The 19,072-nt window shown below is 39.8% G+C and overlaps 1 protein-coding gene across 1 annotated transcript in view; it reads left to right on the top strand.

The window, feature by feature from the left end:
- The window catches only part of DNAJC3 (DnaJ heat shock protein family (Hsp40) member C3), a 40,687-nt gene extending 21,993 nt beyond the window's left edge, over positions 1-18,694 (top strand). Inside the window, exons 5-12 of the mRNA XM_060769486.2 lie at positions 3,506-3,658; positions 4,324-4,505; positions 5,143-5,262; positions 10,223-10,328; positions 10,496-10,616; positions 13,459-13,591; positions 15,367-15,515; positions 17,329-18,694. Coding sequence (XP_060625469.2) covers positions 3,506-3,658; positions 4,324-4,505; positions 5,143-5,262; positions 10,223-10,328; positions 10,496-10,616; positions 13,459-13,591; positions 15,367-15,515; positions 17,329-17,483 — 1,119 coding nt within the window. The 3' untranslated portion in view covers positions 17,484-18,694. The remainder of the gene's footprint in view (positions 1-3,505; positions 3,659-4,323; positions 4,506-5,142; positions 5,263-10,222; positions 10,329-10,495; positions 10,617-13,458; positions 13,592-15,366; positions 15,516-17,328) is intronic.
- The last annotated feature ends 378 nt before the right edge of the window (positions 18,695-19,072 follow it).

The raw sequence follows: 19,072 nt of genomic DNA on the forward strand, positions 1-19,072 counted from the left end.
CTGATATCTGCAAATAATATCAGATGAAAAGGTTATTTATTTTAAAATTACAAATACCAGTTTGGATCCAGAGCACTATAATTCTGTTTTTAGGTCCATTAAGGCAAATGGAAATGAAGATGTCATTAATAATAATTTTTATCTTGGCTGGGAATGATGAATAATGTAGTTTTGCATAGGTGGAGATACTGGTCTGAGAATGGTTTTGTTATGTTTTTGCCGACAAATTCTTCTGAGTAATTTAGTTATTAAAACCAATACAGATGAAAAACAGATAGAAGAATAAGCTATTGTTAAAATGTTGTTATACTGTCTGTAAGATTAAGAACAATTTAAAACTCATTCATTAGAAAAGTGAGGCATAAAAACAGTACATTTTCTCAAAGCCTGTTGGATTGACTGACGTAGCAGCTGATAGTACATGATAGCACAAATGAATCTAGTCCACACTCCTTGGAGGGAGTTTGCCATCAACAAAATAGTTTATTCTGGATTCTTGTCTCACCTTGACAGTCACACCAGGTTGTCAGTTAGACCGGTTCTATCACTGAGACTTAAGAAGTGAGCTGCTATGAATTTTTGGAACCCTATTTCTTGTCCTATTTATCTTTATCCTCCCTTTATTTCTTCTTCTCTTGATGGTAGCACTGGTTTGTATTTGAGCAGTACAGGGAGTAAAGAAGATTCATAACCTTGTTTGTTTTCTTGTTAGCATACAAGTGTTTCTGTAATCATGATAAATATATTTACATAAATGGAAATAATAAAGACTCCTTTTAAGGATGTGAGCTTTGCATGTGGGAGAAGGCTCTATAATCATTTATTATTTGTACAAGTGCAATACATAAATATATTAATCATGGTATAGAGGCAAAAGTAACCTGTTTGTGATTGGTGAGCAGATTCATGGGTAAAATATATGGGATTGAATATATAAAAGTATAAAACAAGCATGGCAATACCTGATGCTTCCTGACTGTTAAAAAATATTGGTCAAAAACAACAATAATGTCAGTTTTGCCCATTTTGTTCCTTAGATAATACAACTTCAGGTAGCTTTGGTTTCTTTCTTGTCTTCAATAGGATACACAACATTGGAGGCAAGGAAATGGTTTCCATTCTAGAATTTGTAACTGCTTCACAACATTTCTTTGAAAGGCCAGACCTTCACCCTGATAGGCAAAGTCTTGTAATTTTTAATATTTTATTCATAGCATGAGGGAGTCATCATGAAACTACTTAGTGACATTTCATTGTTACTCATTTTCTCTCACAATAAATGAAAGAAATTTCTATTTCAGCTTCTTACCCAAGTGTAATTCTCTTTTTAAAAATTCAACAGACCATGTTCAGTATAAAACACATCATTTGCCTTTCTCCTATAATGTACATAATTGTTTTGCTTTTGACAATTATGTCTCCTGAAGCCTGTTTGGCCATTAGAGGCAAATAGCATGTAATTTGGCCTTAATAATCAGACCCTTTTCATTTCCAGTGCACTCTGAGATCTAGGTGAGGACTGGAGCCACCCAGTAGGACCCTCCCAGCAAATTTTTATTTTGTCAACGGGTTTCTGTGTCCCCTACTACCAAAACCTGCTGAATTAGTTTGGGAAGATAATGAAGGATGCTCTGGGGAACATGGTGGTTCTCATCTTCAAGGATCATGGGCTCAAATCCTGTTACAAGGAACCCATGACATGTCTCCAAAGCTTTAAGGTGAAGTTTATCCATCCACTCTCCCATCTACCTGTTGGGGAATCTGAGGTGTTAGGCTCAAAATAACCCTCAGTTGGGGTCATTCTGCCATAAATATAGCAGAGTACCAGAAGCAAACTTCATAACCAGCAGACACTTACATGTGATGACCTGGGATAAGCTTCTATATCAGTGGTTCTCAACCTGTGGGTCTCCAGGTGTTTTGCCCTACAACTCCCAGAAGTCCCAGCCAGTTTACCAGTTGTTAGAATTTCTGGAATTTGAAGGCCAAAACATCTGGGGGCCCACAGGTTGAGAACCACTGTTCTATACAGGATGGCACAGGATTGCAGAGTCAGAACTTTAGGTTCAAAAACATTTATTCAGGTAAAAGAAATATATTCTTGATAGAAAAGGTCTTGGAGTTAACTAGCTTACTAAATCTCATTTTCTAAAGAGGTAAAAGGGTAAAAAGTCAATGCACCTACATTTTCTTAGAGAGAGGAAAAATGTGCATCCTCATAGGTAGAAAGAAAAGCAGAAGAGACTGGAAAAATGGTGAACAACCACGTGGCCAGCCAAGGGCAATAAAAACAACTTTAAAAAGGAAGTTACCTCACAAAATTCCATTCCTATATCATCAAAGGAGAGGAGACAGTGGCAAGGAGGAAGAGTAAAGGCAACCCCCTTTTGGGAAACATGCATAGGAATGTGTGTGTGTTGGGGGGAACCCTTAGCCTAATCCTATCTCATTGAGGTCTGAAAACTTGATGACACAAGAGACTTGTGTAGTTCAGGGATGAAACCCAGTGCTACCAATGCTTTTTTGAATGCATTTAAACTACTTTGATTTTCTTATTCTCCTTGCAGAATCTGTATGTGATTAAGCACACAATATCCTCAGAACTGATATATGCAGTTTCTCTTATCTACAGTTTCATTTCTTCATTTAGGACTTCTGTCCAAGCTGTACCCTCTTCTCGGTATCTCCGTTGTTCCTCCCATACTACGGATTTGCATTATCCGTTGTTCACAAAATCTAGACATGTATTTCCCATGGATATTGTTTTACTACTTTATATCTATGATAAGAGAATCAACATCCAATTCATTTTTTCTTCCTCTAACCTTGAGTTATTGGGTGGTCTATTGGAAAGAGAGCAGCAATCCCCTCCATAAACCCATGGTATCCAAAAAGGCCTTATTGTCCAGTGTAAGTTTCCTTCTAAGTGCGTCTTCTTTCCATGAAATTATTTGCCATAATTTGTTTTTGGAGAATAATATGTTTATATGGGAGAAGGGGGAAATTACTGTGGGTATGCAGAATTGGTCTTGTGTAAACTGAGGGAGCTTCAGAATATCTGCCTTTGCATAGTCCTTCAAAAAATAGCCATACTAGATTTGCAGCTAAACTGGGAGTTTACTAGAATTTTGAAGAAGGAAATAACAGAAGGACATAAAATATGGATGCATGGTTATGGCAATTAGAACAAAATAATGAAAATAAAATGAATACCAGATGAAAACTGGTGGTTATGATGTGAAGTACACATATAAAGCTTCTCTGTTTGGGTTTGCCCAATCTTAAACAGATTGAACTGAATGGGGTAGACAAGAATTCCACATATGTGTCTGAACTCTGCCTGGATTGCTGAGTCAATAAAGGGATTTTTCCCTATGTACATTTTTTTCAAAGGAGTTAAGTGGCATATTTTTATGCCTTGTTCAGTGCGGTAAGATAATGACTTGTCAGGCGTCTAGGTTTCAAGGTGTAACCATTTTTGTTGTTGTTTATCTTTTGTTTACAGCTCCAATCTAGTTCAAGTGACAAAGAACAAGCAGAAGCTCGCTCCCAGCTAATGAAATCCAATGAAATGAAGCACCTACATTCCCAAGCGCAATCTGCATATCTCCAGGGAGATTACTATTCTGCTATTGGTTTATTGGATGAAATTCTAAATGTGAGTCCCAGAATATAAACTGCAAAGAAGACATAAATGTGATTTCTGAAGGTGTCAGCTGAGCAACTTCACAAGATAAATTCTCATTTTTAATATCATGTCATATGAACTTTCAAATTAGCTGAGCTTGTAGCCCTAGACAACTCCTAGGTATGTACTCTGCTATGGCTGAAATCTACAATTGATGTAATGCATGCGTAGTGTGAGTTGTGGTGGTGGTTTTGAACACACACAATCCCTGTTGTGGAATATTGTCTGAAAATATGGACACAATCCCAATGACCACTTAAAAATGTAAAACTTTTGTTATTTTTGGTACAGGTCCCATGCTGACACACAGGTATGGTTCTAGTAATCTATAGAATATTTAATACATCTTATCTGTCATACTCTTTACAACAGGGCTGGAGAACATGTGGCCCTCTAAATGTTGTTGGACTACAACACCCACAATGTCTCATAATTGACTGGTCTGGGGAGGGATGCGTACAAGAACTGGAGACCCACACATTCCAATTCTTGCTATACTAGATGTGGTAATATCTGAGATAACATGTGCAAACGAACATTATCTCCTCTTAGGCGAAAACATCCAGCAGTGCACATTCTTTATTAAAAAGAAAAAGCTTTGGACCAAAGTCTTGCTTTTGCTTTGGTTTTTCAAGGTTTGCGTTTGGGATGCAGAGCTGCGGGAACTTCGAGCTGATTGCTATATCAAAGAAGGAGAACCAGGGAAAGCTGTCGGTGACTTAAAAGCTGCCGCCAAATTGAAGAGTGACAACACTGAAGCATTCTATAAAATCAGCATTATATACTATCAGCTTGGGGATCACGAACTGTCTCTAAGGTAATGTCACATTTGTATTGATTGTGGGGAGAGTCCTCTTAGGGGAATCTTCAGTTCAGTTTGAGAAAGGCTGAAAAGATACACAGGAAAGTGTGTGTGCCTTCAAGCAAGAACTGGAGGATTCTTGTTTGCAGGTATCTATGAAAATGGCCACAATCCTTTAGTAATGTAAACCATGCTGTCGAAAGAACAAAATAGGTGGGGAAATGATTAAAAGAGCTCTTTGCTTCATGTGTGTGCACAGTGTTCAATCAATAAACTCCAGGATTGTTCAAATAAATTACAAACACTTTCTCTGGAGTACAATAAGAAAAACAGAGGCAAGAAATATCTGTTCACTTGAATTGGAGAAAACAAGTTTTTTCATCATCGAGATATCTCATTAAGAAGTATATCTGTCCATAAGCTGCATAGCACTTGTATTGTAGGAGATCTTTATTGCTGTTAACATTCCATTTATTCTCACTATCCCCATTTCTGGGATGGAGAATAAATGGCAGGGAATGTGACTATGCACTTATACACAAGTACACACATACAGAATATGCTTAGAGTAATATCTGGACCTTTTGGGTCAATGGTCCTGTTCACAGAACCAGGCTGACTCTCTTCCTATTTTTCTTTCCTGTCTGAAAAGTGAAGTGCGTGAATGTCTGAAACTTGACCAAGACCATAAAGAATGTTTTTCTCACTACAAACAAATAAAGAAGCTCAATAAGCAGATTGTTTCAGCAGAAGATTTTATCCGAGAGGAAAGGTGAGGGGCTAACTTTGTGTTTTGGGTTCGGGGGGCAGGGGCTGTGACAGTCGCCTTCTCCTTTCTAAGTTGTGCATATTATTCTGGGATGTCTCTTTCTGAGTGAGGACAGAAATGATCTGTGATATGACCAGAACCTTATCAGGTCATATCTCAACAGTTAAAATATCCATGCTTTACATATTTTATCTGTGCTGGCTTCTGGCTTCCTGGAGCCTTTTCACCCGTGACCATGTTATGTGATATAAGCTCCAGTAATTTGTGGGTTCGGGGACCTGGGGTGCCAAGCTTCCAAAGGACACAGAAGGGCTGAAGGCAAAATCTGAGGCTTTATTCTCAATGGCCAGAGAGGATGTCGGTGGCAATAGCCTTCCAAAGAACTGACTCCCAATGCAAACATGCAGAAATATTTATAACATTTTGATAGCAGTTTGAAACAAAGGATTTATGTTGCCCTGATTGGTACAGGTCGTGGCAGACTATAGATCTGCAGGCTGGATGGCTGGGATGCACTGCCCATCATTGCCAATTGGCCTCCAGGTTTGGAGGGAAATTTAATAAATTGCCATTGCTCAGTTTATCTCGATGGAGGCACAGATAACAATTAATAATTTGGGAATCTGATTTCTCAACAACAGCTATACAGTTCTAGCACTTTTATTCCACTTTAACTTCATCTTCTGGGATCCTGAGGTCTGCAGTTTGGTCAGAGGCACCAGGAAAGCTCCCTGCCTGGGGATTCTAGATATCTCTTTCTCAATGGAATATCTAGAATCCCCAGGCAGAGAACTTCCTCAAGTCCCAGGATTCTGTAGGCTGTGCTCATAACAGTTAAAATATAATCATTATTCTATACTTTTGTAATGTGAAAAAGTATCTGGTCCATTTTCCTCCTTTTAGCTTCTGAAGGTTATTTTATGTAGACTGCTGCTTTAGTAGCTATGTGCATCTGAAGTTTGACCAAGGCCAACACAACAACAAATTCATTAGCAAACCAAGTGAGACACAGCCAGGCCATCTCTGTGTGCAGGATGGCTGCAGGAGGGCAAATTCTTGAAGTAGAAGCTTTTAAAAGAAAGTACTGTTGACCATAATTCTCCCCCAGGGGGTTGGTGGAAGTCCCAAGGGTTGTATTGAACCCTCCCTGGGCTGTATCATTTCCACCGATAAAGGTTTAGGATAAGCCTGTTTTAAAAGGCTTAATTACTGTTGCTTGTTATTTACCCAAACCTTTAAAAAGCTTGTTTTCAAGCCATGAGCTTTACCTAACATCAGTCCCTACACACAAACATTTAATCATAAAACGTATGACACACAAAGGAAAAGGAAATTGGTTAGAATGAGGGAAAAAAGCAAATGCAGTAACAACAACAACAACTTTATTGTTATATCCCGTCACCATCTCCCCGAAGGGACTCAGGGCGGTTTACATGGGGACCAAGCCCAGCATAAACAAGGATTACAAGCTAAAACACAATTTAAAAACAATAACATAAACAATATTGTTATTGTTAATTATAAACAATATAATTAAAACAATAAAACCAGAAGAGTAAAAGCATCATTAAAATATATCAACAGGTATCAACAACCAGTACCCGGAAATGTGGGCATGATCAGATTCGAGGGCAGGGGAAGGACTTGTGGAAAATGCAGACTATAGGGCTGGGGCTGGGAGTAAAGTGCTGGAAAAACCAAATCAGTAAGTTAGGACTGGACAGACCTGGTTGAGCAAGCGCAAATATTATGTAAGGAATCTATTACATAGACTTTTGCATAATATGTTTTTCTTGTAATGTGGAACCTTGTTTTTTTCTCATCTGAAATGAATGCTGTCTTGGGTTTCTGGCCAATGCATGCTATAAAATCATTCTAAGAGGAACTAGAAAATGCTTAGATAAGTGTTCTACTTCTACAACTAGTGTGATTCTGCTGGAGGAACTTCTAACGGAAGTTGAACGTAGAATCTTGCTTGAGGCCTGAAGAGACACCTTTGTAGGCATCGTAAAGTCATTTAGAGCAATTCTATGGTATTCAGAGCTCTTTGTGTTTAAATGTAAGTGCTTTCAATCAGCTCACATAATAAGAGAGCTCTGTTGTGGCTCAGTAGGTCTGGTGAGTGGCTATTTCCTTTTTTTTTTTTTTTTAAGGACAGTGACTTATGGCCAAGTCTTGCATTTTGCAAGTATGGTGTGATTCCTGTGGCAATTTATGCACGGAAAACTAGAGGTGCTGGCAGGGCTAGCAACTTGGAGTGGTGCAGAAATGGCAACGGGAAGCACAGCTTTAGTTATCAGTCCAGTTGCTGATAAATACAAAAAGGAAATCGATTCACTTTGTGAGTAATTAGAGAGGTTTACCGGTTGGCCTCTGTGGAAAGCGTTATGTAGTTATTCATCTCCCCAGTAAATTAAAGTGTCAGGGCTGTTAGTTTTAGCACTAAATGCCATCTCTTATTTAAAACAGTATTTTAATGTCTCAGCATTTAAATGTGGAGATCACAGCACATTTGAAAATAAAATGCTGCAGCTGCTCGTAAATAAATCTTCATCAGATTGTTCGGGCTCGGGAATGGGGATGGAAGGAAATGAGATCAAACCAAAGCAGTACAAGGGTTGACATATGATGCGCACAGCATGCATTCCAAATATCATGGCACTTGGTAAGCGACACACAACAAAGGAAAGAGTACTTCCAAAACTTGGGAGCGAAATTGGCCCAGACCATGGCCTGGCTGCTACATTGTGCCATAGTTTCATGCTACACAAATGGGTCTTGGCAAGCCACAGTTAGTGTGCTTCTTCCCTCTTTTGTGCAGCTGCGTATAATAGATTGGAAGCATCCATTCATTACTTTAGTTTTATCACCGTTTTGTTGATTTTCTGAGCATTAACTATTGTTCTAATCTAGAAACTGGAAAAGTGTGTTCCACATTTTTCTGGAATAATTACCAAAAATGATTTTTTGCCCCATTTTTGTTCCTTCCTGGCCTCCCAGGAGAGGCCTCTTTTCCATCAAACACAGCCAATGTATGGGTTACTTCCAACTTGGTGGTGATGGGGAGGCTTTTTGTGGCTCAAGTGCTCCATAGTGTGCAAAAATTGAGGTGAAATTGCCTTTTCCAAAATTCATAAGGGCGTGAGCAGCATTTGGAGGCAAAAAATCCCATTTTTCGGAGAGAATGAAACCCTCCAGGTTCCCCTTGGCTGCTCCGTACTCTTGGCAGATCCTCGTCCTGGTTTTAACTGTGTTATAATAAAATAACCAGCAACACGGACATTGATTTGACCACTTTGTAAAACACAGGTTAACTTTGGTCCACTTGGACATAATAATAACATTCTGACTATATAATTAGAAAATTCGGTTTCTGATTAGCTTGCATCCCTGCTTTGAGGAGCGTGCCCTTCAAAGAACACTAAACAGGCAGATGAACCAGGCAAATGAAGCTGTCTCTGGTGATAGAGCTTCACTTTAGTGCCTGTTCTTTTTGGAAGTTTTGATTAGTTTATATTCTATTCTGTGTGCATCGGGAGCTTCTGCTGCTGGCTCTAGGCACTGTGGAAGTGACAGCTGATTAACAAACATAGCTCCTCCATTTTAGGTGCGCTTAACAATTGTTGAGACAAATCCCTCAGCTTTGCTGCAAGGACGAGCAATACATGCTAAGCACTGGCAGCCACCGGTAACTTCTGTTGCATTCTTAGATACTGAGGCAAAGCACTCCATTATGCAGACAGTAGTCAGGAGTCAAAACTGTATTTTGCAATGTAATTCAACCTTCTCAAAGGCGGCTATATTCTAAAATGAATTCAGGCTTCTTCTTTTTTTTGCAGTTATGTGCACCGTCAAATCCTTGGTTGTTAAATACAAAAGAAAAGAGGACTGTAGCATTTAAATGCAGGTGGTCTCTCTCACTGTTAGAAAGTGTTTTTCCCTTTTGAGTTCATGTCAAAACAACTTTGCTCCATTTTGAGATAGTGTGACCATTTCGTGGTTAATTTTTTTATATAGAGCTGCCATCCTTTCTCTAGGAAAAAAAATGGAATGTATTCCAGATCTGGTCCATGAATTTGGCCATTGCTCCTGTAGTCCAGCAACAGACATATTGAGTATCCTTTGTATCCCATACCGAAAATGCTTGGGACCAGAAGTGGATTTATTTTCCAGGTTTTGGGATATGCGTACGTAATGAGATATGTTGGAGATGGGACCCAAGTCTAAACATGAAATTCACTTGTGTTACATATACATTTAGCCCGAAGATAATTTTATAACAGCTTATTAATAATTTTGTGCATGAAGCAAAGTTTGTATGCATTGAACCATCACAGAATGGGCATTTCGGTCTCTCAACAATCCTTGTGGGTAATTCCAGATTTTAGAGTTTTGAGATTTGGCCATTCTAGATAAGGGATGCTCAATAGCATTTTATCTCTGAACCAGCAGACCACCAGTGATCTTGTTTCAGGATGTATATACGTGTTTAAACTATCTGAATGTAATATCTGTTGAGGACTTGAAATTCTATCTTTTTGGACTGCAACTTCTAACATCCTCTTGCTGACATAGTATCTCTGTGAAGTTTAAACAAATGCAGGGCTGATGGCATTCAGGTGCTTTCCCTGAGAGAATAACTTTCTGTTGAATTTGCTGACGGGCTGCATATTGCTAGGAAAATGTGATTGCATCCATATGACTTGAGCAGCATCCTGGGAATCATTTGGATTGCACTGAGGACCAATGAACCCAAGCTCCACTATGCAGTGACTATTATCGTTGGGCCTCCAAATATGCAGAGATGGCATTGTATTACTCCAGGATCCAGCTCCATTCCCAGCACTGCACTGCTGAAGCAGCGAGATTTTTATTTTCTTCCCTTATTGATCTTAAAAATGGATGCCTTAAGAAGCTGTTGGTATAAAATTGCTTAGCTGATTTTTTCTTCTTCTGTAAAAAGGTACCAAGATGCCATAGATAAATATGAGACAGTGATGAAAACAGAGACGCAGGTTCCTGTTTACACCACACGAGCCAAAGAGAGAATATGCTACTGCCTTTCAAAGGTAACTATAAGTTGACTTTTTGTGGGAGAAGCAAACAGAGAAGCATTTTCTGATGTTCTGGAAATAATATAAATCCCATTGGTTTAGGGTCTGCTTCAATGGGGACTACTAGCAGGGGTTTAGCCAAAGCAAACACTGACATCACTGCTTCCTCCCGTGCTTCCCAGAATCAACAGTCAACAGAAGCCATCAGACTTTGCACAGAAGTTCTGACATTGGAACCGGATAACGTAAATGCTTTGAAAAGCAGAGCTGAAGCGTACTTGCTTGAAGAACAGTACGAGGAAGGTAAAATTTGAAAGACAGTGGACAGCAGTTTGTGTGTGTGTGTGAAGTCCAACTTTACTGAGAAATCCCAAGATTGAGAAGTCTCTCTGTCCTTTGGTTCCTCTTGCATTGACTCCTGACCTACTTTGATTTGCTGCAACCAGAATGTGGTCTATGTACTTGTTGCAAGTTTTCTGGTTTCTCTCTGTCCTTTGTGATCTTTCTCCTCCCACCAATGTTCATCAGTCCTCGTGGGAACTTTTCCTTCTGTTATTTGCTTCAGGGTTATTTGCTTAAGAATTCTGCCTCCTTCCATGAATTCTCCCTTTGCAAATTTCTGGAAATGCAGTAACCTCCAACTTGAGTTCAGCGTTTATATAGCCAAAGAAAAAAGAAAGACACATTATCAAGGGAACATAAACATAGCTAAAAGGAGCCCCAGGGATGAATGGTTTTCAAGATCTCATTCTCTGCAGTGCTGGAAATTTGGGTGCTGGTGGACATGTTTAATTATGGGAATATGATTCCCCTTTGGGGAGCCAATGCTCACCTCCCCCACAACTATATCCCTGCCCTGGCATTTGTTTGTAAAGCAGAGAGCTGAGTAGTATAAAAACCTTGGCTTGTTAAGCAAAATGTGGATGGGGTTTTTTTTTATGATGGTACAAAATGAAGTGAGACCACAGGACCTAGATCAAAATTAATGTACCAGTTTCAATTTTACTACTTGGAGCTGTTGTTGTGATCTGCCTTTTTATGTTCTAACAAGCATTGTATTGTGACTGATGACATTTGGACAGGGTTGCCTTTTTTCCAATTGCTGTTTATGGCTGCAAGCATTGTGGTTTTGCTTTTAAATGCAAAATGTGAAGGGAAAGGATGGATGTACTGTCCTTGGTCTGTAGATCACTCAACAATTAACAGCCTGGCTTAAGGGATCACCCATCAATGTATAAGAGTAAAACGGGAAAGCCAAAGAGGTTGGCTGCCATCATGGTAAAAAACGCCAGGCTCTTCTCAAGCATTTTCTCTGGTTCTGGGCAAATATGTTATATCAAGACTAGCATAGATGTTGGGAAGAACTAAGAGATGGACTCTGAAGCTTTGCGGGTTCATAAATATGGGAGTAGATGTATGTGTAGCTGCAATATGGAAAATTATAAAGGGAGGGGGGCCCTGGTGGAGCAGTGGGTTGAACCGCTGAGCTGCTGAATTTGTTGACTGAACAGTTAGCAGTTTGAATCCGGGGATTAAGGTGAGCTCCCACTGTTAGCCCCAGCTTCTGCCAACCTAGCAGTTTGAAAACATGCAAATGTGAGTAGATCAACGGCGCTCCATGCAGTCATGCATGTAACAGGTGCCACTGGTATTTCATTCTCACCCCATCTGAGAAAGCCATGGTTATTTTCCACTCCTCACCCCCAGATTTATCTCCACCACCACCCTGTGAAGTAGATTCTGGTGGGAGATTGTGACTGGCCCATGTTCACCCAGTGAGCAGGGATATGGACCCAGGCTTAGCCCGCCAGTCTTTCCAACCACTTTATGCCAGTTGCTCTCACTTTGCCATTAATGAGTCAGTACATATAATCTGCACACAAGAACCTTATCTCCTTGAGTTGTTGTAGTTCCTTGCAGTCACCAGTGGCAATGAACAGAAAAAAAGAATCCTTTCAGCGGGCATTCATTCATTATGTGATCATTAATATGTGCTTTAAAGGAACAGATGAGATTGTCCAGTGGTTAACATTAGGAGGGCAGTAAAGCTGTGGGATGGAAATGTCTCTGGAGGTTTTCTTTACAACTCAGATGTAGCTACTGAGTATGTATGATGGGTTTGAACAGCTACCTCCTGCTGGCTTTCTAAGCGAATGGCCAAAAGGATATTTTAAAGGAAAAGTCAGTAGCAGACAAAGCACTTCAGAGGCACATCACAGTAGGCTGGCTACTGAAAATGAAAGAGAAGTCAGATTTACACTGAGCTGGTTGCTAGATGGATGCACTAAATCACAGGGGCACCAGAAGTACTTTTTCCCTTTTTTAAAAAAGTTCAGTTTCAGAAAGGATTGCACAGAGGCACTGAGTGTCTAAGTGATATAAATTGGTCACCATCTCCTGCCGGCATGCCCGGAAACAACAAAAAGATAAATGTAATGCCTACTGAGAGAGAGCAGCTGCTGGATGATAATCTGATGCAAATACTTTGTCTTACTTAGGAAAGCTAGAAGTCTTGAGATCCATAATGAGATATTCCAAAATTAGAAGCAGAGAAACCAGGGGGGAAAAAAGACGTCTTACGTTGGAAATACAAAGCAGGCTGTGGTGAAGGGCATGGAAATGGAAACTGAAGCATACTGTTTATTAGTGGCTGGCAGTCATACAATTACAAAAAGACCTTTCATTTCATCCTGTTGCAACCTGCATCCCTACCACCACATCATTTTTTGTCTGATTGTAAAGCTCTGGTCTTGCTCTTAAGATGCTGATAGATTCTAAAAGCTCGTACCTTTTTGGTAGTAAAATTGCAATGTGATAAAGATCTAACTTTGCTTGTTTTGTTCTTACATGCAAGAATGAGTCAATTCAAAAGTTTTCTCAGGAACCCCATCCCACAGTTGGCAGGGTTTGAGTGTTTATATCTAAAGGTGTGTACACCTAAACCAGGACTAAATAGGGATTCTGTTAGTGTACCATCTGCCCTACTGCTCAGCAGTTTTCGATAGACAAATTTAATGGACCACCACTTCCGTTGCTCGAGTAACTGAAATGAACTGTGATTAAATACGTATTTGAAATGTATCGCTGAATAGAACTTGGTTGCAAAGTAACAATAGTGTCCTATGTTGGTTGTCTTTCCTGGTAGCTATTCGGGACTATGAAACTGCCAAAGAGCATAGTGACAATGACCAACAACTTCAGGATGACTTAGAGAAAGCACAGCGGATGCTCAAGCAGTCTCAGAAGAGGGATTATTACAAGATTTTGGGTGTTAAAAGGTGAGCACTTGACAGTGAACAAATTCCTGCATTTTTGTCATAATGGCAACCTATCTCCAGAATAACCATCCACAGAGTTCTTACTTTATCCTTGAAACAAATTTGTGAGATAGGGAGTTTGTGCAGTTTGTGACTAAGCAAGAATTTTTAAATTTGGATTTTGATTGGATATTATAAATATAAAAAGGGAAATAAAAGGTAAGGTTTTAGACCACATAGAATATAACTGAGGATTAGGCATATACAGTACAACTGCCATATCTGCATTTGCACTGCAGGACCGGTATCGTTTATCTTATGTCTTGACAAAATATGTCCTCTCTGGGAATTCTTCTCCCAAGGGCTCTATGACATTATTGGGCCAGAAGTTCTTCATTTCAATAAGGTTCACTATTATCCATGATTTTGCGTATATCCATGAAGCCTGATAATGTATTCCCCACTGATATGGATGGAGACTGTATGATATATTAATAAAGCTGTCCAAATACACAAACCTGATGTTGTAAAATACAATGAATGCATGGCTAGAACATGAAGATCTTCTGACTGTTGAATGGCGGATGGGAAATGTTTAGCTTTTTCAACCTGGGAATGTAAGTCTTTTCGCTACAGTAGAGACGTATGGGATCTGTCTGCCATTGGTTACATTCCATATTGTAGGGATATAATTTAAAAGAAAATAGTATGTGTCTAAAAATATCTCAAGATTGTATCTTGAATACAGTACAAAATAAAATCTGAGAATGTCCTGTACACATCTTGCCAACCATTCGTATGATGAGCTCTATTTATTTATATTCTGTCCTTCTCACCCCAAGGGGGACTTAGAGCAGATTACAGAACACATATACGGCAAACATTCAGTGCCATTATATGCTGACAAGACAGACAGCTGTACATAGATAGAGGTGTATATATAGGCTTTTTCCATCTTTGGCATCTTGGAGACTGTGCTCAGTTCTGGCCACAAGGGGGTGATGTCTCCCTGTCTTCCCTGCCATCTTCCCTAGCCTCCAGTGTAATACACTACATTCTAGGGCCACGTTAATCTTGAATAGAGAGCAAATTCACTTGGAGCACAGCACCAAAAAGTCGCATTAGCTACAGGATGAATGAAATGCTAGTAAACAACAAAACCAATGTCCCAGAAGCAGAGCTAAATAAGAACAAGCTGGAGAAGGATGAGGAGGAAATTATATAGATCACTGGCTGCAATGAGCTAAGAAGTGAAGGAGTTTGTTTAGCATGATCTTCAAGAAAGTCAGAGCTTCCATGTGAAAACTTCTATCTTAGGAGTGTTGATGTGGGGAGTACCTGATCCAAAGCTATGTTTTTCTATGCAGTAGCAACATTAGCAGAACTTGTGTGCAAAGATATACCACACCCCCTGGTCATCCTACCTAGCATCCCTCTACGTTTATCTAAGTAGAGCATCTTTTGAATGTTGAATTGCCCAAAAAGCATTTCTATCATGATATATATTTTTCTTGGTATGAAAATTACTAGTAAATGTTCACTTTGGAAGAATTTCCAAAGGTTTTGGAGGGCACTGCGCCCAAGGGATCTCAAAACAGGTGTGTGTGTGTGTGTGTGTGTGTGTGTGTGACTGCTTGTAGGTATAGGCTATACTGTCCTCACTCTAGAGCTAAGGGCATAAGACCTCTTGGATTCTTGAACATTTGCTCACTGTTTGGGAGCTGTGGGAGGAACTTTCCTGGGCACGAAAACTACTGGAGAGTTCACTTGGCAAGTAATTTCTGTGCTTTCTGCAGGAATGCCAAAAAACAGGAAATTGTCAAGGCTTATAGGAAGCTAGCGATGCAGTGGCACCCTGATAATTTCCAGGATGAAGAAGAGAAGAAGAAAGCAGAAAAGAAATTTATTGATATTGCTGCTGCCAAAGAGGTTCTTACAGATCCAGGTACATGGGTTTACAGAGGTGTTTGAGAATGGCTTAAAACTGAAAAGCTTGATTGCCATTCTGGGATAATGTAATGCTGCAAACCACTTTAATTGTGTAATGCTTCATGTTTTTGCTCCCTTCACTTTAATAAGGGTCTAATTGACCTTAACACCCTTTGCATGAAATCTCTTAAATTAAAAAAATGGAACTATTGAAGCAAGAGAACAGTTGACTCCCTTAGGAGTAAGAAAATATGTGGGCATAAGAAATGACACAGATAAATGTGGGAAATGCTTCTGATGGTTCTCAAAAGTATCCCCGCGAGGCCTGTTTTTAATTACAAAAGCATAAAAGACATATTTGATAAATGGTGGCAAATAGTACCATCTGTGGCAGAGTTGCTAATGACTAAAGTATGTTTAAACATCACTTACTAGTGGTGGGCAGAACTGGTGTGCTAGCAGGCACAAATATAAAACGGGAGCACCTGTTCTCAGAATTGCTGCCTTTGTAAAGCTCTTCAAAAATGGCATGGACTAACCTTTTTTTGCACTGGCAACAACTCACTGATGAAGTGCTTGTGGGAATGCCCACCCAGATATTTTACCATCCTGTGGGAGGCTTCTCTCATGTCCCCACATGGGAAGCTGGAGCTGACAGAGGGAGTTCAACTCGCTTTCCCCCAAATTTGACAGAGAAGGGAGAGGCAGCAGTGGCTGTGAAAAGGCTGGTGGGAAGCTGAAGGTGGCCATGAATAGGCTGGCAGGAGGGCCAGATGTAGGGATGCATTTTCCACCAGCCTTTTCATAGCCACTGTTGGCTTCCTGCCAGGCTTGATGGAGGGGATTGGCTTTTGGCTAGCTTTTTAGCAGCCATTTACATTTTTTGACAGCAAATCCTTTTTTTGTAATGAACACCTTCAAAATTGAGGTGCGCGTTACCTTTGATGATGCATTATATTCAAATAAATATGGGTATTGTGTACCATCAGTAGAAAACATGGTGGTCTACAAAAGGCCCCATGTGTTTTTGTAGAACTTTTCAGGTAATTTCATGATTAAGGTTGTTCACGTCATTCCATGTCAACAACCATATTGCTACCGTATTGTTTCTCTTTGTGCTGTAACCACTGTAAAAGGGAATGTAAATGTAAGTGCTTAAAATGTTAGAAATTACACGACCCATCATGTGTATGAATCAAAGTCTAGAGACACTACTTTTCCGGGGTGCACTTTTCAGAGTCCTTCACTATGCCGTTGGCTATCCTGATGGGCTGCAGTCCAGAAGCATAACTCCTCAACTATACTAGATAGGGGATTTCCCCCCTGAAGGCATGGGTTCACAGTCTGGAGGTCTTTCTGAACTCATCGCTGAGTTTGGGGGGGGGGGGGCGGTGGTGAGGAGGACCTTTGCACAATTAAAACTTGTGTTCCAGTTGTGCTTGTAACTTCAGATTTAGCCATGGTGGTCCACACCCTAGTTACATCCCTTTTAAAGTACTGTAAGGGGCCCTATGTGGGGCTGCCCTTGAAAAATGCCCGGAAACTCCAACTAGTTCAGAGATCTGCAGCCAGGTTATTGACAGGTGCTGGACCAAGGGAGCATACCACCTCCCTGTTACAGCACCTACACTGGCTGCCAATGTGTTTCTGAGCCCAATTCAAGGTTTTGACCTTTAAAGACCTAAATAGTTCAGGCCCAACTTTCCTATCTGACCACATCACCTCTTACCAACCTGCTGGATCATTAAGAGTTCATTAAGAGTTTTTATGTAACCTGTTCAAACCCCTTGCCAATAATCTAATGATGAAATTGTGTGTCCTTTTTCCAGACATGCGAAGGAAGTTTGATGCGGGAGAAGATCCACTTGATGCAGAAAGCCAGCAAGGTGGAGGAAACCCTTTTCATAGAGGCTGGAATTCCTGGCAAGGGTTTGACCCATTCAGCTCAGGAGGACCTTTTAAATTTAAATTCCATTTTAATTAGAAACTCAGCCTTCTCCCCCTTCCCCAGTTTTGGCTTCTAGGAGCTTGTCTTTATTTTTATCTTTAGGGAACTTTCAATATTGATTTGGTCTTTGGATAAGAACTTCAATGAAAGCCAGCTTTTCAATGATAGCCGAAAAGAGAAAACAAGTCCATAATGGAGAGTTATTGATCAACAGCTCTATTAGTACCAGCTTATTTTACACTTCTGGATATCCGAGCCTTTATCTATGAACAGATGGAAGACTTTGTTGGGTGGCACTCCTTGAGATCCTTCTTCTGAAGTGGACTGAAACCTTCAGCTGGTGACAAACCCCTTTGAGAGAAGCAGTTTTGTTGAAGAAAGCACTTTAAGATATACTAAACCCTTAATGATCTCATTTGGGACTTTTATGTTTTTCACCCAGGTGACAAAAGAGCAGAGTGTGATTTAGTCACTCTCTACAAGAAACAACGCTAAAGCCTTAATTTCTGTGGATATGTGGCTGTCCCTGGAAACACTGAGGGATTGTCTGTGGTGTGGTTGTGTGTCGCTCTCAGATCTTCTCTTAAAATGTAGCTCAGGTCATAATGAAACCCTATCCTTGTGGGGGGGGGGGGGAAGAAACAGGTTCTGGGAGTTATAGAAGGAGCATCTATAATGCATCCTCAGAGTAAATGCAGTAAGTTTTCCTGTGCTGCATTGCAACATGGAAATGCTAATGAAAGTCAAAAATTTCTTTGCTTATTTAATAGAGGGCTATAATCTGGGTTGGTAATCGACACTTCTAACTTTGAGAACAATTCAAAACTCTCCTATTTCCTTCCAAAAGGAGTTGACACAGAACGATACTCTTTTAAATGTTGTGAAATAGAACCAATTTGAGCTTTTTCACTCAACATATGCTTGACATTTGAGCAGAATGATTGAGATCTTGCACAAAATATACAGAATTTAATTCTGACCTTGGGGTTTTTTTTTTAAAAGAAAAGGGATGGATATATGTATTATAACATAACTTTTAAAATGACAGTGTTGTGATTTTTATTAGATGAGAATACCAAACAATATTTTGTAATCTGATGAAAATTGTTGGCAAAATTGATAATTTCTGATGTACCATTGACTAATATCCATGCCAAAAGCTTCCAAATCATCTAATGTTTATGAAGAAACCAGTGTTTTCCTCTATTAAATTGCCTGTTGACAAAAGAAACCCCAACTGAACACCACAGCTGACTTCCATTTTAATTTGTGAAAGTGAGAAATTTCAGAAAACCTTGTGTTTCATATATCTGAGGTGCATTCAGAGTAAAGTTAACATTGTCTCATTATATGAATTGGAATTTGTAGAAATATGGTAATCTTTTACAATTTTTTTTGTAAGGAAGGAGTTTTTGAGTCCTCCGAAAGGACATTAGCACACTTCACATTCAGGATAAGCATAAAGGCATTCCCCCTTCTTTAAAACACAGTGGGAAGTCTAATCTTATCAGAGTAATTCTGGTAAAAATAAGAATACACTATGCAGTGCTAGAAGTCAGCAATCTCCACCCCCTGCTTCATTCCTGGAAACGGAATGACATAAGGCACAGAATTCTGCACATATT

Source organism: Anolis sagrei, chromosome 3 (genome assembly GCF_037176765.1).
Source record: "Anolis sagrei isolate rAnoSag1 chromosome 3, rAnoSag1.mat, whole genome shotgun sequence".
NCBI lineage: Eukaryota > Metazoa > Chordata > Lepidosauria > Squamata > Dactyloidae > Anolis > Anolis sagrei.